Here is a 22,815-nt window from a genome sequence, read left to right as displayed (position 1 = left end):
CAGCAGCTATTTCATGTGTGGCACAAGCCCTCTTATTTAAATCTAGTTTTGCAGGTCTGGCTCAGCGTATTAAAATAGAATGTTCTTTGGTTTCAAAATGACAACCTTTGGCCATATTTAGATAACTTCAAAATTCTTTTTAATTCGAATTTTTAAAGAATGCCACAAAGTACCATTAAAAAACATAAAATAAAGCATTTTAATCCTGAGAAAATGTATACTGCCCGTAAATGTCCACCATGTATAGTGTCTGGCACACAGGAGGTGCCCTACAAAGATCAGAGCCTATCCCACAGCAGGACACAGTACCCAAGATTCCAGGGCAGGGCGGCCCTTTTGTCTTTGGGTTCCATTCAGTCATGACCCCCAGGGCACTGCTGCCTCACAGCACTGCGGGTGGGCAGGAAGGCCACAGACTTCTCCTAATCCTCTGTGGAAACAACTGTTGCCTTCCTCTTGGTGACATCTGTGACACACTCTTCCCCTCCCTTCCCTGGACTACTGAAGACCAAGTGTCCCTTCCTCCAGCCTCCTCTCTTCAGGCTCAGAATACTACATCAGCATGGAGGCCAGGCCAGGTGAGCGCTCTTCCTGTGGAACGCCAGCAAAAAGACCTTCCATTTCCTGCAGCTGCAGGGCTGGGTCTTCCCTTATCCCCCAACCCCAGCTGGGCGGTGCAAAGCAGGACCTGTGTCTGGCTCAACGATAAACAGATTTAAGATACTTTTCATACTATGTTCCCTGTTGTAGACTGCCTTTAAAAACTAACGCCAAACTCCAAAATGCTATGGGTCAGGTCACATGGCCCTAGGCATGCCTATTCCCCCACCACACATCCACACCCCCCCCCCCACACACACACCCTAGGGCAGCCTTCTTCTCTGAGGGGCTCTCTGGTATTTTAGCTGTACCTGAGCTCTGGAAGCCACAGGCCACACCTTCCAACTTCCCCTCATTTCCCCCTTTCCCACCATCCTGAACATGGAGTTGAAGCCCAAGCAGGCCATGACAGGGGCCCTACTGGTGATGCAACAATGTGATGCTCTGAGGTCCCACGCCAGGTAGGGGGACCCTCCCACCCGAGGCCTGAGAACATTCAGGGACCCCCTGAGGGCTTAGCTCACACCTCTTTGCTACTCATGGCTCGGCCCACCCCTTCAAGTGGCCCCACTGCAGCCAGCACCCCACAAAACACACGGGACAATCAGATGGGAAGGGAAGAAGGGAGTCAGAGAGGGTGTGATGGCAGTAGGTAAAAGGGACCTCTGCCCACAAGAGCAGGAAAGGACCTCCCCCACCTGCCAGTCCAGCCACATGCTGCACAGGTGGAATGCAGGGTGCACCTGGGGAAGGCGGGAAACAGGGATTCAGGGATCTACACACCAGGCTTTACTGAAATTGACCTTTATTTTGTTGTACTAAAACTTTTTGATACAAAGTAACATTTTAGTACAGAACATCCCAGGCTGTCAGATCCGTACCCGCCTGCACACCGCCCATCACAGCCCGATCTGCCTGCAACGTAGAAAAACAGCGTGCAAGCAATGCCTCGAGAATGGTCTACACTTTTTCTCAGTTGTCTGAGCTAGAAAACTTGTACCTGGAAAACAAAGGACAGCACTGAGGACTGAGACTTGTTTCTCTTTTGAATAGCTGTGCAAGAAAATATATCCCTTTTTTTAAAAAAAAGATGTCAGTAATGACTAAACTACAATCTAGTTTCTAGAATTACAAAGAATCAAATCAAATCAAAGACACCTTGCTATTAAAATGAAATGTTAGGAACAGTATTAAAATATAGGTCCTACCCCCAACGACACTTACGCGGAGCCCGGTACAGTACCTATTAACAGGACACACCGTTTAAGGAGGAACCACATCAAATCTTCAGCCAGACTCGCACGGCATGGGAAGTGCAAAGGAAAGAAAACGAGAGAAGCCCAACTGAGCCCAAAGTAACCCGACAAAGGCCAAAGTCAGGCCCGTGCTGTGAGCCCTGGGACCAAGATGAACAAGGTCGCAGGTTTTCTTTTTGAGATATTCAATAGTGGCTACGCTAACCATGAGACTCCCCCTACAAGCTCTCATTCAAACATCTGAAACGTGAATGTTTTCGGATGCACCTGCCCTGCTCCACGAAGCCCCGTCGGGGCTCTCAGAACCTCGAGGGGAGCCATGGCACGCGTCCACCCTTGCTTGACACCCTGCCTGGGAGCCAGCCCTGCGGCTGAGACCCGACGGAGACGTGATGGACCAGACAGAATGTTTAAATAACAAATACAGCTGGAGAAGAGTCAGGAGACCCATGAGCGCTTGGGGGGGTGGAGAAACAGGAGGGAAAGGCCAAGAGGCGAGTTTGTGAGGATGCCCACGCTGCCCTCCCGGGCGTGGGAGGAAAACGCAGCGCCGGCGGCGAGTTGACCCCACCCAGGCACTGGTTCTGCCGTCTCCAGCAGTCTGAGCACCTGAAGTGACGAAGTCCTTCCAGGAGAGGTACCGCCTCTGAGGAGCAGGGAGTCTGCCGAAGCTCTGGTCCCACTGACAAGAACCTCCTGAGGCGGGGCAGCCCGCCCCACCCCCCAACCCCGTGAGGTTCCAGGGTCATTTGGGGAACAAAAGCAACAGGGGGCGGAAGGGGTGGGGTGGGCACCAGCAGCATGGGGCGTCCACGTAAACATAACCACCAGATACTTAGAAAAGGCTTGTAAACTTGTGATCTGAAAGGCTCTCTGTGCAGCATCACTGATTGGCTGGCTATAGAAAGGTGGGAGTTGTACCCCTCTATCAAGTCTTTTGCGTTTTCTGCTTTGTTTTGTCTTAAAGCACATGTGAGAGGAGCAGTCTGCCGGCCTGGGCCCAGATCCGAGCCGCCGACCCCCTCTGTCGACAAAGGAGGGGCTTCTGGAGTCCTGGTTCTGGATCCTTCCCCTGCATGTTCATAAACAGGCCCATCTCTGTTTTCAGTTGCTGGAGAAGAGCGAGCCGGTCTCCCCACCAGCGGGCCGGTCCAGTCGCCTCCTGGTGCCCACCTCCCCTAGAGCGGGCAGGCGGGGATCCACAGGACTTTACTTTGTTCTTGATTGACGGTTGCCAAGATCTGAGTGCAAATGCTCGACAGGGCTCCTCCCTGGACGACCCCTGCAGAAGAGCCCCCCACACACACAGGCCATTCAGCTCCAAGGAAACACCGCTTTGAGGTCAATGAAAACAGTGTGCCCTCTCCACTGCGTGCCCGACTTCATTAAGCAAGGCAGGGCTCCTGTCCCACCCCGCAACTCTCCTCCCTCTGCCAGAAACTGGGCAAGAGAAGGAAAAGCAACTGCCCCTGAGGAGGTGACTACTCCCAAATAAAGTGTCTGCCCCACTACTGAGGGGTGATGCAGCACGTGGGAAGCAGCGTGGGGACATGTGGCAATACCCCTTTGGCAGAAGTACTGAAGTACTCTACAGAAAATAAGGAGAGGTCTAAGGAACCAGGCGTCCGTGGCCTGGAGAAGAGTCCCAGCAGAGGAGAGGTGCGGAGCCAGGGGACCACTGACACCAGGCTAGGGCTGCTCCCAGTGTGCTCCACAGAACAGCATAGTTGGCAAAGCCCCCTCCCCCCACACCCCGGCTGTGACGAGGAGCACTCAGAAAGTGACAGCATTTAGAATGCTCTGGGAATGGGATGGTTCGACTTTATGTCTGTTGAATGCAATAAAAAAAAAATAGGGATTTTTTTTTAAGTTGTAGCGTTTTCATATTTCATTTTTCTAGGAGTCATTTACCTATTTGACTAAAGCACTGGGCGGTGGTGAAGTGGAAATTAAAATCGCATGCGTGCACAGTGCGCGTGCACACAGACAAGACCACGCTGGGTCCTGGACTTGCCCTACAGGAAGCTCCGTACCAGATGACAACGTTGCATGACACAGTTAAGCCCCTGACCCCTCCTCTCTCTGGCCTCATGCTAACCCCATGCAGGTGGCTGATTCTACCCCAGCGGCTGAAATGCAGAAGGTGAGACGGCAGCAGCAGCTTCTGCAGACATGGCTGACTTTACAAAGCAGAGATGGTAAGAGCACAGCTTTTCCTCACCAAATCCCACGGCAAAACTGGCCTCCCCTGGAGGGGTGGGGGACAGAGGCCACATGCCCGGGACACTGCAGCTGTGCGGCACGGCGGCCTTGCTGCGAGCACTGGGGCAGACGAGGCCAGACCATGACCTGAGGCCAGCCAGGGGGCTGAGCGCTCCTCCCTGGGGAAAGCCGGGCTCTGCCTGTGACTGCACCCCAACACCTCGCCTGTCCAGGAGGGGGGCTGCCACCTGTTCAGACCAGGCTGGCTGTGGAAGCCCGTGTCCATCCCCCCATCCCAGCTGGTCACCTACCTGTGAAGTACCTGCTGTACTCCTGTTCAATCTTCTGAGCTGTCTCAAACTGCTCTTTGGAATGCCTCTGTGTCACCTTGTCCCTCAGGTAGATGGGGTCTCTCTGCTCCCTGTTGGGACAGTCGGGCAACCAGGCTGAGCCTGAAGTCTCCCCAGGGCGTTCGTCTTTGTCCAGGGCAGCAGGGGCTCCAGCAAGGCAGGGGCGGAGGCAGGGTGCTCCACCACAGAGCAGGTCCCCGGGGAAGGTGGGCACCTGGCACATGCACAGGCAGCCAGGGGGCACCGGGCACATGCGGGAGCACACAGCACAGGGAGGCCAGGCGTGGAGGGCCAGTCGTGAGCAGACCCAGCCCCAGCCACCCATTGCACACTGAGAGGAAAGGGGGAGGATGGGAGGAGGGAGGCAATGCACACAGAGATGGCCATGCTCAGGAACTGGCCGGGTGGCCAGAGCCACAGCTGGCGTGGACCCTGGCTGAGCCACAGGGGCCGGGCACCTACTTGATGTGCTTGGCGCTCTTGTAGTGGATGAAGATGACAATCGGGTAGATGTGCATGTGGTGCAGGCGCTCGATGGCGTGGGGGGCGACGTCCAGGAGGCAGTGTCGGTTCTGTGGGGCGGATGCAGACTGAGTGTGGAGTGCAGGCAGGGGCCGGCCTTCAGCAGACACCTTCCGCGCTGCTCTTCTGACACCAAGGGGGCGCCACTCCCCCAACAACCCCCACCGCCTCATCCACCTCTACCCTCCCTCACAACGGAGATGCGAAAGAGGCAGCAGAGCCAGTCTCTCAGAGGGCCACACAGATGACCCGCAGGGAGACCTCACCCAGGAACGTCTCCCCACACGGGCAGTTTTGATAGCTGTCACAGCCTGGAACAGAGCTGAGTGGCTGGCCAGCCCAACTCCAAACTTCCTGTCCTGTCTCTGCCTGGATGTAGGGACCTTCCTACAGCCCCAACCCATCCCAGCCTCACAGACACTCTGCCAGACTAGGGGAATGGGCACATGCCATCTGTGTGGCTGTGACTGGAATACATCCCACAGGTCCCCTGAGACTCCTGGGTGGCTGCTTTGCCAACACACCCTATAGCTACCCCCTCCTCTGGCTGCCCAGTGCAAAAACCTCAGGACATCAGAAGCATCAGATCCTGTCAGATCCTGCTGTCAGGTCCCTTCTTGGAGGCAGAGACCTGACAGAATGTTGCTCCCTGTCCCTAAAAACTGCTGAGGAGTTCAGAGTCTGCTTTCAGGGTCCCTGTCCTAGGATGCCCCGCGAGAGGACTTCCCCCACAGTCCCGGGCTCTTCTCAGACCCCCTCTCATGACACCACCGGGAAACTTGCGTGGTAGTCATGCCACAGGAGCACACACCCCGGGGCTCCCGCAGGCCCTCGGCCCTCGGGCTCAGGCCACAGGTACCTTTTCTGTGATCTCCTTTATTGAAGCCACCGTGGTCACATCAAAATGGCCGCTCCTCCGCTTGTAGTCGACAAACAGGCAGTCTTTAACGCCCCGCTCGATGGCCTGCTGGGAGGCCTTCATCACCTCTGCAAGGTACAGGCATAGGGGTCAGGGTGCCCAGGGCCTGCAGAGCCCTGACGGAGCGAGGAGGAACACGGCACAGCCACCCTCGGGGCCCCTACTGCTGTCCTCTCTGGGAGGCCACAGGCAGGTCCTGAGTCAGCAGGGGGTTGGCAGGTGGACAAGGACAGACACAACCCAGTGAGTGGGCTCCAAGGGCAGTCCCTTACCCAACGGGCATCTGCAGAACTTGCCAGGAGCCTCGTTTATTAGCATTTCCTTCACCACATCCAGCAGAGGCCCCAGAATCAGGACAGGCCTCAGAGAGGTGCAGTCCACCTTCTGGACCCGCTGATAGGCCAGACTCACTGAATCTGAGGGAGAGAGCACGGCAGTGTCACGGCCCAGTATGGAACAGAGGGCAGGGGTAGGACTGGGCACCCTGCCCACGGACCTCATCACCCCAGGTAGGCCCACCCCCTTCACACAGGCAGAGCCAGGGAAGGTGGCACACCTGTCTGGTTTTCCTGGGACTTCCCCAGCTTTAGTGCCAGCAGTCCCACAGCCGGGGCACACGAGGGCACAGTCCCTCTTGAAGCCCAAACACACCCTCCCTCCCGGGCTGTGGGACCATCGCAGCGCTTCCTCATGTGCCCTAGGCCTGCTGCACATGACACAGCAGCTGTGACTCTGACCCAGATGTGCCAGTGGGTGACAGAGAGGCCCCCTAGGCCCCGGCCCATGGGGCAGAATGGGAGGATGCTGTGAACCAGCTCTGACCATGCAGATGGGGACAATCCTTAAAATGACAAGCCTCATCTCACACCAGTCAGAATGGCAGTCATCAAGAATACAAATAATAAATGCTGGAGAGAATGTGGAGAAAAAGGAATTTTTTTACACTGTTGGTGGGACTGTAAATTAATACAACCACTTTGGAAATCAGTATGGAGAAGCCTCAACGGACTAGGCATGGAACCACACATGACCCAGCTATAACCACTCGTTGGTATTTAGCCTAAAGAATTAAAAGTCGTCATACTACAGTGATACACACCCATGTTTACAGCGGCACAATTCACAATAGCCAAACTATGGAGCCAGCCTGGGTGTCCATCAACAGATGAATAGATAAAATGTATATACACAGTGGAACTGTGTTCAGCCATAAAGATGTCATTTGCAGGAAAATGGATGGAACTAAACAATGGTGTTAAATGAAATTAGTCAAACTGAGGTCAACGGTTATAGGTTCTCTCTCATTTGCAGAAGATAGGAAAAAAGGGAGAAAAAAGGTGGGGGCAGGTATCTCATGAAAATCAAAGGGAGATGAGTAGAGGAAAGGAACCAGGAATGGGAGGCAGGGAGGAAGGAGGGAAGTGCTAGGGAGTGATACTGTCGGTCGTGTGCATGTACGAATATGTAGCAACAAATCCCATCATAAGTACAACTATAATGCTCCAATTAAAAACGGGGGGGGGGGGACAACAAAAATGACAGAGCCATGTAGCTGAAGGGACCTGGGTCCTAAGATGGTTCTCAAGACAGACCACCCTTCAGCTGAACCTGCACATGGCAGAGAAAAGAACAGAGAAAATGCAGCGCCGTCCGGCTAAACCACTGCTATTTGGGCTCAAAGCAGTCCAACCAGTATCCCAGCTGATACATGAAGTGAGCTTCCCCTCCCCCACAAGCACAAGAAAATCCTTGTAGGAAAAGACTGTCCAGAACCAGCGAGCACAGTGCTCCTTGGCATCTACCTGGAGTCATGTGCTGGCATCTCAAGACGCGGAAGGTACAAATCCCTGCCATTCAATAGCTCAGACTATGACCAGGGCCATGAGATGGCAGCACCAGATACCAGGGCCAGAGCTGCCTGATTCCAGGCAAGACAGCAGAGGGCCCAGGAAGCAGTGTGGTGCGGCAGCACTGAGGCCGGATGGGAGGATTGGAGAACACAGGGCAGGCCCTCGAGGACAGCATGCTGAGCTGAGCCAAGGAGAGGGTGGAGGAGAGGTGGGGGACGAGGAGGGGATGGCTGGGTAGGAAGAACCTGAGTAGCTCTGCAGAACAGGCTGTGACGAGGAAACAGGAGCAGGGACCTGGTGCTGTGACAGGAGCAGCAACCCTGTGGGAAGCACTCAGGAAGAAGGGACAAGGCTCCCTGCCCTCACTGCACCCCAGCACAGGGTGTTCTAAAATGGACGATCATCCACGTGCACCCGGCTTCCTGGGAAGCTGTTGCCGGCCAGCCGATCTGCTGTTTGAAAAGCATGGGGAGGACTTGGTGGCCACATTCACTGCCCTGGAACCCCCGTGCAACTTTCTCTTTTAAAGATTAAACCTTCACAGATGAAGCCAGCACCCTCCTGTTGCCCATCCCCAGCCCCCTCCTCAGAGGCCACCACTAATGTAAGCGGAAGTTTACCCTTCCGTGTGTTATTCTTGTAAGGGGACTGCTATATGTTTGGGAAAAATCTAGAAAATGTGTGTGTGTGTATGTGTGTGTTTGCACGTGTGTTCAGCAAAAAAGATGACATTGTAAATGCTTTGCAATTCCTCCTCTCCCTGGGTAGTTTCTACAGCGTGCTGGTGCTAATTCATGCTGACCTCTATTCCTTTTGAAGAACCCACATATGAACCTGCTTCCAACCCAGGTAGAGGGCTGCTACCAAGAGGCTAGGGACTCAGGCAGTTTTTGGAACTCTGTAAGACTGGTGAGACCAATATGGAGCTTAGGACAGCTCAGGCAACCAGAACTGAGAAACCACAGTTCCAGAGGGAAGGGAAGAGGCACAGAACTGCGTCTGATATCAGCAGTTTTCCATGAAAACCATCTGCCAGATCTTTAAGCTGCGAGGAGCAAGAGGCAACAGGTCTGAGAAGTCATGAATCGCCGAGTCCCTGCAGTCCTGTGGTACTGAAGGGAAAGGCTGGTGCCCAAAGGAGGAGGGGCCCTGTGCAACGGCTCAGGTGCTCAGATGACCCAGACCCCCAAACCAGGGTGAAGCAAATTGCACAAGAGCTGCTGCCAGTCTGAAGCCATCTTAGCCCCTGCCTGGACCAGGTGAGCTGCCATCAGTGCCGGCTCTGGAGCAGGGGTCCAGCCCTCTCCAGAAGACAGGAACATCATTCAGGGCTCGGACATTCTTAGAAGTCTGATATTTCAATCAACAATGTCCAGGATTCCAAGCAAAAACACAACAGACACACTGACAGTTTCTGAAACTAAGAACACACTGGGTATGTGAGAAAAAGGGGATAATACCTAGGGAAAAGGCCCCAGAAAAATATCCAGGGTGGCTAAAGCACAGAGAGAAAAACAGATGGAAAGTAGAGGGGCACAGAGTGCAGGGGACAGAGGCATTCCAAGGCCCATCCAAGAACTAAGGTGCAAGAAAGGCGAGAGGAGCCCAGAAACAGTCTCAAAGAAACAACGGCAGGACTTATCCACAACGTCAAGCTACAGATCTACAAAGTGTTAAGAAGCACGTGAGCAGGATACACCACCAAGGAAACTCCCCACGGGCAGACACCACAGTGTGACTGCTGAGAAACCGAAGATGCTAGAACAGCCAGGAGCAGGGGGAGCGCGTTACCTTCTGCACAAAACCAAGAGAAAGCCCACCCTCCCCAGGAACACCAGGTGGCAGCCCCCAAAGTGCCCCCAGGATCGGCTTCCTAGCCCCCAGAACATGTGACTGCTGCCTTCTATAACAGGAGGTAAGGCTCTCAAAGAGAAAGGGCTTTTCCTGGATCAGCAGGGTGGGCCCTACAAGCAAGCCATCAGGTGTGTCCTGAGAGGTAGAGGGAGTTTGGGGACAGACATGCATGGAGGAGAAAGTAATGTGAAAACAGATGACAGAGAGGTTTGAAGATGGTGGTGATGTGGCCTCAAGCAGAAAAATGCTGGCGGCCACCAGGAGCTGGAAGAGGTCAGAACTGAGGCTCTGCTCCATCCTTGGAGGGATGTCAGCGGCCCTCCTGACGGCTGGATTTCAGTCCAGGATGCTGATTTTGGATTTCTGGCCTCCAGAATCAATGAGAGAACAAATGCGTGTTGTTTGAAATCACATGATTTGTGGCAATTTGTATGGCAGCCATAGGAACCGAATATGCAGTAAGAGCCACAGACGGTGAAGGACAACTTTAAAGTGCTTCAATCGTCAGTCCTTGTATCCCTAGGTTCTGTGTGCATGGATTACACTGCAGACTGAAAAGATTCTGGGGAAAAATCACATCTATGCTGAACACATACAGACTTTGGTTCATTATTCCCAGAGCAATATAATCTAACAGCAACTGACATCACATTTACACTGACTACATACTATAAATACCAGAGATGACTTTTAGTGGACAGGAGCATGTGGGCAGGTTATATGCAAATACTGTGTCACTTTATATAAAAGGACTTGGGGGTCTCTGAATATTTTATCTGCAGAGGGGCATAGAACCAACTGCCCACAGGGACAACTGTGAACACCAGTCATAAATTTCCGTATCCAAAGAGTATTTATGAAAACAATGTAACATAGACATTTTGAGACAACACCATCTTCCACCTAGGGTGCCTTATATGGTGGGAGAGAATGCATCACCCACAAACCTGCACTACAAGGCATGCTCAAGGGAATTGTTCAGAAAGAAAACAGAACCAGAAGGAAGCTCAGAAGTGCAGGAAGGAACAAGGGTGGGGAAAGGGCACAACAGGTGGCTGTTCTGCAAACCCATAATGCTGGCTTGGGTTTGAAACACACGGAATTAAAATGGTAACAATGCAAAAGTTGGGAAGGTGGTAAATGGAGTTAGAGGGCCCAGTGTCACTAGGGCAGTGGTCACAGCAATGCCTTATGTTAGCAGCAAGTCAAAGAAGCATGCTATGAGGGCTATGGAAGCCCCCACAAGATAAAAACCAGTAACTAAGAACAAGAGATGTGGTAGGAACAGAATAATAAAAATAAGTGATCAAAAAAAAAAAAGCAAGAAGGGAAAGACAAGGAAATATAAAATGTGTTGGACAAACTACATTTTCATCACAGATTCAACACCCTGATTAAATAATAAAGGCACAAGGCACAGTGGTGCAAAACCATAATCCCTGCTACTCGGGAGGCTGAGGCAAGAGGATTGCAAGTTCGAGGCCAGCTTCGGCAACTAAGCCAGATTCTTGTCTCAAAATAAAATAAAAAGGGCTGGAGACACGGCTCAGTAATAGAGCACACACACACACACACTGCTTATAAGTAGTAAGTAAAGTCGAAAAAATTTAAAAGCCAAGGGGACTTCTATTGTGTCTAAAGTCCCATTGTGAAGCTTCAGCAAACTGCACTAGGTGACTTGCCTTCAAAGAGCGGGAGAGAGTCGTTGGAGAAGGTGTCCAAGGCCAGGAGGTCTTTCCCGTCTTTGGACCCACTGCGTTTGTGCTTGTGCTTCCTTCGAAAGAAGGACCGGCGAGCGGCTGCTGACAGCGTCTTGGCGGCGTTACTGTCGTCTTTGACCTCGGACATGCTGAGCCTCCTGGAGAATTCTTGGTCCATCCTGCAGTCACAGGGAGTGGCAATGCTGGGGAGGGCCACGGAGACAGACCCTGGCCCACCTCCCAGCAAGGGAAGCCAGGCCTCCCCACACCACCAGGCACCTTGGGTACCACTGTGGTGCCGGGACGGGCTCTCAGAACAGAGAGATGGCCACCAGGGTGCGCTCACCTCCGTGTCAGAGGAGCGGCTGGGGCAGGCTTCACCTGCTGTCCCTACAAGTTAGGCTTCCTGCCTGGGAATTGACCGGCACAGGGCCACAGGCTGCAGGCTGCAGTGTGAAGGGTGCAAGCCAGACACAAAAGGTCACACACCATGTGGTCCCAGCCCCTCCAAGTCCCCGAAAGGGAAACTTGTCCAACTGTCGATTAGTGGCTGCTTAGGGCTGAGGGCCAGAAGAAGAGGGGAGGACAAAGGGATGCGGTGTGCCGTGGTTTGAGTGTGTCCCCCAAAGGGCCGTGTCCCCCAAAGGACCGTGTTCCCAGTGTGACCATGTGGAGGTGGAGGAACTTTTAAGAGGTGGGGGCGTGGGGCCACACCCCTGTAACCCAGTGACCAGGAAGCTAGGGCAGGAGGATCACCAAGTTCAAGGCCATACTCAGTAACTTAGCAAGACCCTGTCACAAAAATAAAAGGGGCTAGTCTGGGTGTCCACTGACATACAAAGGAATGGATAAAGAAAATGTACTGACACGAGAGTTTTATTCAACTATACAGAAAAATAAAATTATGTCCCTTTTTCAGAAAATGGGTAGAACTGGAGACCATTGTGTTACGTGAAATAAGCCAAACTCAGGTCAAGGGTCATGTTTTCTCTCATATGAGGACGCTAGAGAGGAAAAAGGAAAAGAGAGGTAGGGGCAGATCTCTTGAAAAGCAAAGGGAGGTCGGAAAGGCAGGGAGGGAGGGGGAAGGGCTGGGGAGTGATAACTGGCCAAATTACATTGTTACACTGTGTGCAGGTGCCAGTATGAAGGACTATCCATCCCTATGTGCAGCTGTAATGCGACAACAAAAAAATGTAGAGAAAATAAATAAAAATGCATCCACGCCAGCAAAAAAAAAAAAGATTAAAGGGTTCTATCCGTAGTACTAACCTCCTCCATCCCACCCCAAAAAAGAGGTGCGGGTTAGTGGAAGGTGGTTAGATCACTTGGGGCTCTACCCTTGGAGGGATTAAGATAGTTCTCATGGGACCTCAGTTACTTCCTGTAAGAATGGGTTATTGTCAAAAGGCCAAGCCTAGCCCCTCACCCCCTCCTTCCTATCTTGCCATGTGACCTCTCCTTGTATACAAGGCTGGTCCCTTGTGTTTCCCTACCACACTGTAATACAGCCCAGCGGAAACTCTCCGGAGACAGAACCAATGGGGCACCCTAATCTTACACTTTCAGCTTCCAGAACTGAAAGCTAAAAACCTCTTTTCTTTATAAATTATCCAGCCTCAGTTAGTTACAGCAACAGGAAACAAACATAATAAGACAAATGGGTATGGAGCTTCTTTCTGAGATGATGAAAATATTCTCCAGTTAACTGTGAATATTGGTGAACACACTGAAGACCACTGAATTGTGTACTTGGGGAGTTGTGGGATATGTGAATTATAGCTCCATAAATCTGTTTTAAAAATAGTGATGCGGGGGGCTGGGGACATGGCTCAGTTGGTAGAGTGCTCACCTTGCATACACAAGGCCCTGGGTTCAATCCCCAGCACCACACACACCAAACATAGTGAGACCTCTGACTGGCCACTCAGCTTCTACACTCTGACTTATGACACCACCTGCTTTTTGAACATGCGACATTGGCAACAGAGATAGCCCAGAAGCTGACATGAGCAACAGAACCAGTCCTCCAGGAGCTCAAGCCCAGCCTGACCCTGTGGGACAGCTCTGTGGATGTGGACCCTACGGCCCCACCCAGGGAGAGACACTCACACGTATTTGCTGGGAATCTGCCCACGCTGGATCTTCTGAGCGTTCTCATCCAGCTGCCACGCCATCCAGGACCCGAATGTGCCCTGGGGCAAGGTGTCGTCCACGTAGAGAATGTCGTCCTTCCTAAAGCTCAGCTCATGCTCCACCTCGGCCAGCCGGTCATACAGGGCCCTGGACCAAGGGAGGAGGGAGTTCCATCAGGATGTGGCCAGGGGCCAGGGGTGCACCAGACTCTGAAGGCCGTTGCTCTGCTTTGCCCCCAACTCTGTCAGGAGCAGGATCCCATTCTGGGCTGGCTCCCAGGCAGGACACCTTGGCTATCCTCCCTATCACTGAGGGAGCTTCTAGCCCAGGAACAGGCTGGATCTTCCTCTTCCAAACGGGCCTTTCCCATCCGCCTCCTTCCCAGGAGTCAAGGCCCCTGGTTCCCCCAGACAGAAACCTCTGGAGACACACCCTCTCCCGCCCTCAGGACAAGAAGCAGAACTCATCAGCTTCTCATCCTTCCTGTGGTCTCAGATCTAGGAAATGCAAAGAAAGCTCTGACCACTCACAGAAAACATTCGACGCCCTCCCCACGTGCCATGTTCCACCTGGTACTTAAGGGCACCATAGACACCTGAAGCCCACACACTCTGCACATCTCGGTCAGGGGCAGATACAAGGAAAAGGGGGCTCTACAGCCTCCAAATTCCCTAGGCCCCCTAACCCTAAAAAAGGGAGCTCAAATGTTTCCTTAGGTTCTCAAGCATTTTTCTAAAACAAAAGAATCCTACCTAGGCACAAGTATGCCAATCACAGCCCCAGCCTTGGGCACAGAGCAGAGAGCAATCATTCACCAGGAGCAGCCTCCACTGAGAGCCCTTGCCTGTCCCTGAATCCCCAGCTGCTGGTACCTGATGTAGAAGCTGTCACCAGGCAGGCCCTTGATCCTGGTGAACTCCTCTGGGCGGTACTGCACCTTCAGGCGGACACTGTCTTTGGGCTTCAGCATCTCCACGTAGACTTCCTCCACCGTCTTATTGCGCACATCCAGGTTGCCATACTGTCCAGGGACACAGAAGCCGGGGTCAGAAGGGCAATGGCCAGTATGCAGTCCTGGTACCCACCAATGTGGAGATTCAATCCCTGATGTGAGACTGCCCACCTCCCCTGGGCAGGGAGGGCCGGGTCCTTACGGTCCTCCCAGAGCCTGAGATCTGCACACACTTCCTGGTCCCCCTGCTCTGCCCTCTACAGCTTCTCCCAAGAAAAACCCTCAAGGAAGGCTTTTCCCAACATGGCCCTGCCTCTGGCTTATGAAACTACCTTCACCGTCTGTGAGCCATCCCCCGGGGAGACAGGAGTGCCATTGAGAAGATGGCAACCTCCCCAATCAGAGACTTGTTGCTGGCAAGAGACGCATTTCCTTTCAATGCCAGAGCCAGGACCAAGCCCTCTCCTTCTTTTGGTGGCCTGCCTCACGGCAGTGACACCCCAGAGGGGTGTGGCAGCATCTCAGGTTTGCAAAGATGAACAATCAGCCCTGTCGGGTCACCAGGTGAGGGGTGTGCTCCTCTGTCCTCTGTGCCACCTGAGATGGCACCAACCCTGCCACAGGGACAGTGGCCTAGCCCACTCAAGAGTACTCACCTCGAGGATCAGGTCCCCTGGCACCAGGCCATCGGGACCCCTGGCAGGACTGTCATCCTCTACTTCGGCCACAAACACCCCGTGCAGGTTCCCACCACACAAATGCACCCCAAGGTCCAGTTGAGACTTCTTGATGAAGACAATGCGTGGTTCCGGGGTCTTCTTGTTGGCATCTCCCATGATCCTTTTAGGAAGGAAAAGGGAGTTTCTCCATCACGCGCAAGGCGGGAGGAGGACAGGAACATAAGTGGCTAGAGCCCCAGCTCTTTCTGCTTGCTCTCCGGGTCTCAGAGCCCAGGTTCCCCAGAGGCCCTTGCCACAGGCTCTAGTTCTACTGATGCAGGGCACGTGGCAGGAGGCTGAGGGGCAGTGAGGGTAAAAACATGGCTTAGGTCACAAAGACAGTTGGGGACAGAGGTAAAGCCGAGGCCTCTGCTTCCAGATCCAGCCATCGCTTTCACGCCTTGGGAGGCATCGCCCACCTGCCCTGGCTCTCCTGCCTCAGTCCTGCCTAAAGATGGACCAGAGCACAGCGGCTCACTTAGCAATGTCTCCCAAGCAGCTTCTGCAGACCAGGACCTGCACCGACTGGCAAAGAGACCTTGTCAAGGAGAATTTAGAACCAGTGAGGGCAGCTGGAAATAGGCTAGCAGAGAAACCGAGTGGAGGGAGCGGGAGCAGTAGTGGGGACTGATGAAGGGGATCCCAGGAGGGAAACCAGCCTATGATTAAAATTTTGCTGCAGGTGAGTTCCAAGGGGACACAGTGAAGAATACAGAGCTGGCCTCATTCTGTGTGATGCCGAGGCTTTGCTGGAAAAGGGGGCCCTCTCTAGGCTCCTCCAGGCCCAGACCAGGCTGAGGGGCAAGCAGCTCTCATGAGGGCTCCTGCCTCCTCCCGAGGCTGCTCCCTCCTCCTGCTCACCCTGAACATCTATCTGCACCTGGCAGTCACTTCTCCTTGCCACATGGCTGGTGTGGCTGCACGTATCTGGGCCCTGGCCTGTCACTTCCTTGGGAACAATGCCGCTGCTGATGGCCAGAAACCTAGGGCCTGGCTGGGTGATGACTATCAGATTGTGTCTCGAGAAAGAATCAGAAAATGAGTGAATGAGAGGGGCTGGGGCTGTCACTCAGTGGCAGAGCACTTGCCCAACACGTGTGAGGCACTGGGTTCCATCCTCAGCACCAATAAAAATAAATAAATAATTAAAATAGAGGCATTTAGAGAGAGAGAGAGAGAGAGAGAGAGAGAGAGAAGAGGGAAGGCAACAAATGAGACAGTGAGAAAACAAGAGAAAGAGGGAAAGAAAGAAAGAAGAGAAGAAGGAAAAAGGAAAAGTGTCTCCCCCTTTCACCCTGGACACCTGGATATGTGGCCGGCAGCACAGTCTGAGATCAGCTGCCTGGCACCCACACCCCTAAGGGATGTGTTCCATCCCACTCGGGCTAGGTGGACAGAGGACAAGCCCACAGCATGCATGTGCTGACCTGGAGCAGCTGGTGCTCTGCTTGGCTGGGGGTGTGCCAGGACCCTCGTCCTGCTCCATGAGCGGATCAATGACAGAGGGGTGCTCTGGGGTGGTGCTACCACTGCCCTGGAGAGTGGCATGGGCACCGGCAGGGTCCAGGTGGGAGCTAGGGAGGGAAGACAAGAGGAGTAAGGAAAAGCACAGAACATGTGGCACACACCACCCAGGGCCATGCCCCTACCAGGGATGACTGGGTTTGCACTGCAAATAGGGAACAGGTCACACAGCGCTGAGCCCTGGAAGGGCAGATTCATCAGGCCTTGGACTGTGTCACCTGCTCCACAGGACCTCCTGTCCTCAGCTCAGGAATCCTCTCCAAAGGCATCCAGCTTAGGGGACACATGAGGTCACTGTCCCTTTTCCTGGCTTCTGCATCCTGTCTCTCTGAGCTATGGAGTAGGACCCTGCAGGACACACTGCCCCTCCTATCTTCTTCCCTGTGACCCACAGCACAGGGGCACATGGAGCAGACATCTGACACCCGCTCATGGACAGAGCCAAGCACTGTGTGTGAAGCCTGCTCCAGAGCCTCGGTTACTAGTTATCATAGGGCCCTACCAGGCAATGGGCCTCCCGCCACCTATTCCCACACCCCATTTCAGGAGGAGGGATACTCTCAATGTGTGCCTTTTTCCCAAAGCCCAAGGCTAGTCAACTCCCCTGACTAGCAACAGAACCCCCAGCATTCGCTGTGGACACCCCAGGCCTCCCCATGGTGAGCAGCACACCATCGCACCCACCTCTTGGCCCCCAGCACTCACCTGGAACGGGAGTGGCTGCCAAGCTGGTGCATATGTGGGTTGTACTGGGCCAGGATGGTGATGGTGTCACACTGCTGCCCTATGATGAGCCGGGCCTGCTGCTCTGTGGCACTCCGCAGGTTAATGCCATTGAACTGGAGAGACACCCAGGGTGGGCTCAGGGATGGGGCGGGAGCTGTGGACATGGACTTCAAGCACTGCTTTATCAGGGGTGGGGGAGAAGAGAAGAAGGGCCATTCCCTCCTACCTCAAGTAACTGGTCCCCATACTCAAGGCCAGCCTGGTGGGCAATGCTGCCGGTGGTCACTTTGGAGACGTAGATGCCGCCCTTCTCTCCACTCACAATGGAGATGCCCAAAGGCTCTGAGCCCTTCTGTACCTTCACATGGCGTGGTTCCTCCACATAAGGCCTGGGAAAAGAGCCAAAGGTGTCGAGGACTCAAACACAAAGGACAGGCTGCGGGAGGCAGATCAGGCATGCGCTCAGGTGGACAGAGAGGGCCCTGGAGCTGGGTGCTGCTGCAATGACATGGCTGGATGGGGACATGATGAACCAGTTTCGATATGACAAAGGATACACATTCCCAAAACTTCATGCGATACAAACACAGCACACCCAAATGGACAAGGAAACACCCAGCCCCAAAGACACAGAGAATGGTCCATGGGAACTAGGAACACCAAAATGCACGTGGGAGAAAACTCACATCTCTTCATTTTATGAGAGTAGCTGCCTCACAGCATGCAATTTCCAACCCTTGAGGGAGGAGTCCTCATGACCACCCCCCTCCAGGAAAAGAGATGGCTCCTGGGACGACGTTCAAGCCAGGAGGAGATGACATAAAACGTCAGTCTTTGTATGTACTGGTTACATGGGGGTGACGCAAACTGATCATGGAAATTAAGCTGCTGCAAACCCAAGCCATGGAGAAGGAGGGAGAGGGAGGCAGAGAGCAAGGCGGGGACCATGCACCTGCTGCCCAAGGGCACCAGGAGGCAGGGGCTCAGGGGAGCCTCGTGCTGGGCCAACCTCAGACTCCTCAGCGAGGAGGACCTGGGCCTGGCGGCCACAGGCAGCCTCAGAAGAGATCTGTGGCGGAAGAGACATCTGGATGGCACCAAAGTTGGACAGGAGAGAAGGGACACTCAGAAGGAGGACGACTCAGAAGCCTACGACTACAGAAGACAGAGCGAGCGACACAAAGCCCCCCACCCCCCACCCCACGGCCCACGGCCCGAGCTTCACCAGCCCTGGGCCTTCTTCCTCTGGGACACAAAAAAGAAAGAAAGTGAGGCCAAAAACCAAGAGAAGGGTGGTCTGATGCCCACCCTTGGGTCCCCTCTAAAGCCCATGGACAGATCTGTGTGGCGACAAATGAGTTGGGAGGGGGGCACTTGAACCAGCACCCCTGCCACAGAGCTCCGGCAGCCCACCACCTCAGCAGGCCTCAGCCCGGGTCCTGCTGCTCAGGGCCAGGCCGTCTTAGAATAGCAGAAATTAAAATGCTGGGCTGGGGCTATAGCTCAGTGGGTAGAGTGCTTGCCTTTCATGCACAAGGCCCTGGGTTCAATCCCCAGCACCTTAAAAAAAAAGACAAAGAAATTAAAATGCTTACAATTCTTCGCTCACCCCCACCTTCCAAACTTACCCACTTTATAATTCTTCCCTTGACCTGCCAACTGCACCTGACCTGGCCTGCACCAGTCACTTGTACAACTCAACTAGTACTAGAATGCCAGGTCAGGTGCAGTTGGCAGGTCAAGGGAAGAATTATAAAGTGGGTAAGAATGGAAGTGGTTTAGAGCGGTGAGAACCTGTAGCCGGCAGCCGCCCTAACGCCACCCACACAGTGGGGCAGGAACCAGGGTGGGCCGAGGCTGCCTTCTTGTGCCAGCCTACAGGCACTGCACAGCTGGCTTCTGTCTACAGCTGCTGGTTCCTCACCGTGACTGCCCAGTCCTCTGCTCCACCTCCACCCAAACATGTTTCCCCACAAAGGAGCAGGTAACCTGCTCATATAAAAGCCACTATAAATGATCCTCCGAATCAGGGGTGACTGACACCCAAAGAAGTAGGGACCACTGTGGAGTGCAAAAGCAGATGGGGCAATGCCACACGGAGCCCACATGCATGTTTACGTCTGTACCTATGCAGATTTCTGCGGAGGGCCTTGCCCAGGAGTGAATGTGGTAATCTGAGGTGATCTTTATTTCTTAATCTTCTGAATGATTGAAATCTTATACTCTACACACGAGCTTTCTTGGAACAACAATGTTGCTTTGTAAAACATGTTAATGAATTATACTTATCTTTCTTTTTTTTAATGTTTAACTCTTGATATGCAAATCAGCAATTCTTTTTTTTTTTTTTTTATTTAAGAGAGAGAGAGAGCGAGCACGAGAGATTTTAATATTTATTTTTTAGTTTTCGGCAGACACAACATCTTTGTTTTTGTATGTGGTGCTGAGGATCAAACCTGGGCCGCACGCATGCCAGGCGAGCGCACTACCGCTTGAGCCACATCCCCAGCCCAATAAATTATATTTATAATGCTCTAAATCACTTAAAATATAAGGTCAGGGTTGGGGATGTAGCTCAGTGGCAAAGTACTCACCTAGCATGAGCAAGGCCCTGGGTTCGATCCCTTGTGCCACCAAAGGAGAGTAAAAAAATAATAACAACTAGAGGAGACATGATTATGTATATAAAATGACAAATAATAAAACATATATTAAAAATGTGTGTGTGTGTGTGTGTGTGTGTGTGTGTGTAACAAGTGAATTTCTGAGACTACATGTAACTTTTTTCTTCTTTCTACTTTTCTAATTAACTCCCAAGTTTCTATAATAAGTCTATGACAGTGAACTTCAAAATCAGGAAAAAGGGATGATGTTTAATTAATAAGCTGCTGCTCAGCCAGGACACATGTGTTCAATCTTATCTTTAATAACACAATTTTTTCCCTCAGGGGGAGCAGTCCCTGGCTCTTGTGCACGACAGGGTGCTGACGGGTTACTTGGTTGCATGTGACACATGCACCCCCTCCCGCTGGGGCCAGGCTGGCCACAGTTCCTACATAAGTGCCCCACAGAAAATACTAGTGACTTGCTGGAACAAGGTGCACAGGTGCTAGGTGACCTAAAGTAGATTGGCTGAGTCCCATTTCAAATCAAAGCACTATTCTCCAACACCCCGCCCCCCTGCAGCTTCCAGGAGCAAGCCCCGTACCACACCCAAGCCCTGGCTAGTGGTCCAGATGCGCCATCCAGTGGTTGGCTCAGGCCACGGATGCCCATGCACACTCACCTGTCCTTCCTCCGCTCCCCGAGGGACGCAGGGTTGACAGCAATCCTGGGCAATGTGGAGGCGGAGGTCTGGGACTGGCTACAAGTGGACAGGGTGTCAATGTTGAGGGGCGACTGTGGAGGGGTGCTGCATTCGGAATGTGACAACGAACCTGTCAAGAGAGGAGAAGTGCGAGGACAAGGGGCCCCACATCAACAGCAGGGTCTGGACGCTGGGCTACAGCTACCTGCCACCCCCCAGCATCAGGCCCCGCCTGGGCTCAGGACACCTTTACCCACTGACTGAAAGGACTTGCAAACAAACTACAGTCTGCACCCGGGGAACCCAGGCGGGGACAAAAGGAGGCAGTGGAATGAGCAGCGGGAGGGGCATGCCCACAAGTGCCTACCTCTGTCAGAGCCCATGACAGACCGAGGGTACCTCGGCGTTAATGGGATCTTAATGCGTTCTGCCTTGAACTGCAAGTTACTGGAAGACCCTGTTCCAAAAGAAGATTGGATATCAGGCCTTGTGATTAAACACCACCCCCGACCCCTCCCATGGCTTGGCAGTCAGGATAGTAGCATGCAAAGCTGGGCCTGCCATGCAGCTCTGAGGGAGCCTGAATGTGGAGCAGTTGCAAGAAACAGACACTTGGACTCTAGTATTGGCAGAAGTGGGCAGGCCTGGAGTCTGTCTCCAGAACAGGAGCACCACTCATGGTGACCCACGAGATACAGGCAGCTGCTCGGTCTCCTCTCCCCAACAACCAGGATTTCCCCAGGGTCTCCTTACAAGGCCATATAAGCCTCTCCTCTAGGTGACCCTGAGCGAGCAGCCATACAAACACCCCAGGATAGCCAACAAGTTCAGGGAGAGGAAGCAAGGATCCGAGGGGCCACAGGCTGAGGGCAAAGAGCATAGCTCCGGGTGCAGCGTGGGTATGAAAGTCATCGGCCCTCCAAGGAAGGAGCTGTGCTTGGCCCCAGGAGAGAGGGGAGCTCATGTGGGCAGCCCACCACGAGATCTGGGCATTAGGATGCAGGTGCCCGCTGCAGCCCAGGGTCCAAGCAGTAATTACCGAGGCGGGCGCTGGAGGGCAGCGAGTTGGACCCGTGGGAGGCTCTCATCTCAGCATAGTCACTGCTGGCCCTGTGGCTGAGGTCCAGGCTCAGGCGGCCCTGGTGCTGGACACTGGGAGAGAACCAGAGGGGAGGGTTTGTGAGGACCAGGACCAGAGGTGGCCACCAGAGATAAACTGTGACGGCCTAGGTCTCCCTCACCACAGGCCCAGGACAGCAGCCTGCCCCACCACTTCTCAGAGGTGGCATCTAAGAGGGCCACAAACACAGGGCAAACCAGAATCATATCCAGGTCAACAGCAGGGACAGATTGGGCTCACTGGGAGGAAGGGTCTGCTACAAGGAAAACAGGCTCTGCAACCCAGGTGGGCCCAGGAGGAGGACAGGGAGAGGCCGCATGGGCCCCAGGACCTTGGAGAGGTACTGCATGAGTCACTCTGGACAGTGTAACTAGGAAAGCAGAGGGCTGGTGGCTCACAAACGTCAGGCTCCCTGCGGTCAGGTTCCCACAATGTACAGAGATGCCACCTTCCTGCTTAAAGCCCTCCTGTGGTCTCCGCCATACTCAGAGTAAAACCCCAATTCTAAGCCAGGCTGCGATGGCTGTCTGGGATCCCAGTTACTTGGGACTCTGAGGTGGGAGGATCACAAGTTTGAGGGCAGCCTGGGCAGCTCAGTGAGACCATGTCTCAAAATAAAAAACAAAGACCTGGGGGTGTAGCTCAGTGGTAGAGCATTTCTAGCCTGCACAAGGCCCTGGGCTCAATCCCTGGGACTGAAGGGGGCGGAAGGTTGGGGGGCTAGGGAAAAGAAAATCCAACTCTTTATTATGGCTGTAGGTCCTATAGATTGGTGCTGGCCAACCTGGGGTCTCCTCCTGACTCACTGCCTGCCTGCCAAGCTCCCAGGATTTCAGCCTCAGCATCAATGACACATCTGTCTGGATGCCCCACCCCAGTTTGTGCAGCTTAGTGGCCACTGTCTTCTCAGTCATAGCCCAGCCTGTCACCCTGTCTTACTGTCTTCAGAGCCACTCGGCACCACTTCAAAGTACCCTGTACATGTTTATTTGCCTCCCACACTTGAACAAAAGCACCCCATGAGTAGGAAGCTCATCTCTGTGGTCCACCACGGTCTCCCCTCAGTACTAGTCTAGTT

At 53.5% G+C, this 22,815-nt stretch overlaps 1 protein-coding gene across 3 annotated transcripts in view; it reads right to left on the bottom strand.

The window, feature by feature from the left end:
* Positions 1–1,388: 1,388 nt before the first annotated feature.
* Dlg5 (discs large MAGUK scaffold protein 5) overlaps positions 1,389–22,815 on the bottom strand; it is a 103,817-nt gene continuing 82,390 nt past the window's right edge. For 2 of the 3 annotated variants that reach the window (XM_021726690.3, XM_021726691.3), the window contains exons 18-33: positions 21,657–21,769; positions 20,985–21,074; positions 20,597–20,747; positions 18,320–18,397; positions 17,537–17,699; positions 17,290–17,423; positions 16,488–16,634; positions 14,998–15,181; positions 14,262–14,410; positions 13,366–13,536; positions 11,236–11,432; positions 6,122–6,265; positions 5,790–5,917; positions 4,871–4,980; positions 4,370–4,479; positions 1,389–3,138 (exon numbers count right to left, since the gene is read on the bottom strand). In XM_021726690.3, coding sequence (XP_021582365.2) covers positions 3,035–3,138; positions 4,370–4,479; positions 4,871–4,980; positions 5,790–5,917; positions 6,122–6,265; positions 11,236–11,432; positions 13,366–13,536; positions 14,262–14,410; positions 14,998–15,181; positions 16,488–16,634; positions 17,290–17,423; positions 17,537–17,699; positions 18,320–18,397; positions 20,597–20,747; positions 20,985–21,074; positions 21,657–21,769 — 2,173 coding nt within the window. In that variant the 3' untranslated portion in view covers positions 1,389–3,034. The remainder of the gene's footprint in view (positions 3,139–4,369; positions 4,480–4,870; positions 4,981–5,789; positions 5,918–6,121; positions 6,266–11,235; positions 11,433–13,365; positions 13,537–14,261; positions 14,411–14,997; positions 15,182–16,487; positions 16,635–17,289; positions 17,424–17,536; positions 17,700–18,319; positions 18,398–20,596; positions 20,748–20,984; positions 21,075–21,656; positions 21,770–22,815) is intronic. The other variant, XM_005325837.5, reaches the window with a different exon arrangement.

Source organism: Ictidomys tridecemlineatus, chromosome 1 (genome assembly GCF_052094955.1).
Source record: "Ictidomys tridecemlineatus isolate mIctTri1 chromosome 1, mIctTri1.hap1, whole genome shotgun sequence".
Taxonomy (NCBI): Eukaryota; Metazoa; Chordata; class Mammalia; order Rodentia; family Sciuridae; genus Ictidomys; species Ictidomys tridecemlineatus.
Note: the sequence above shows the minus strand (reverse complement) of the source record. Positions and strands in the feature narration are given on the sequence as shown.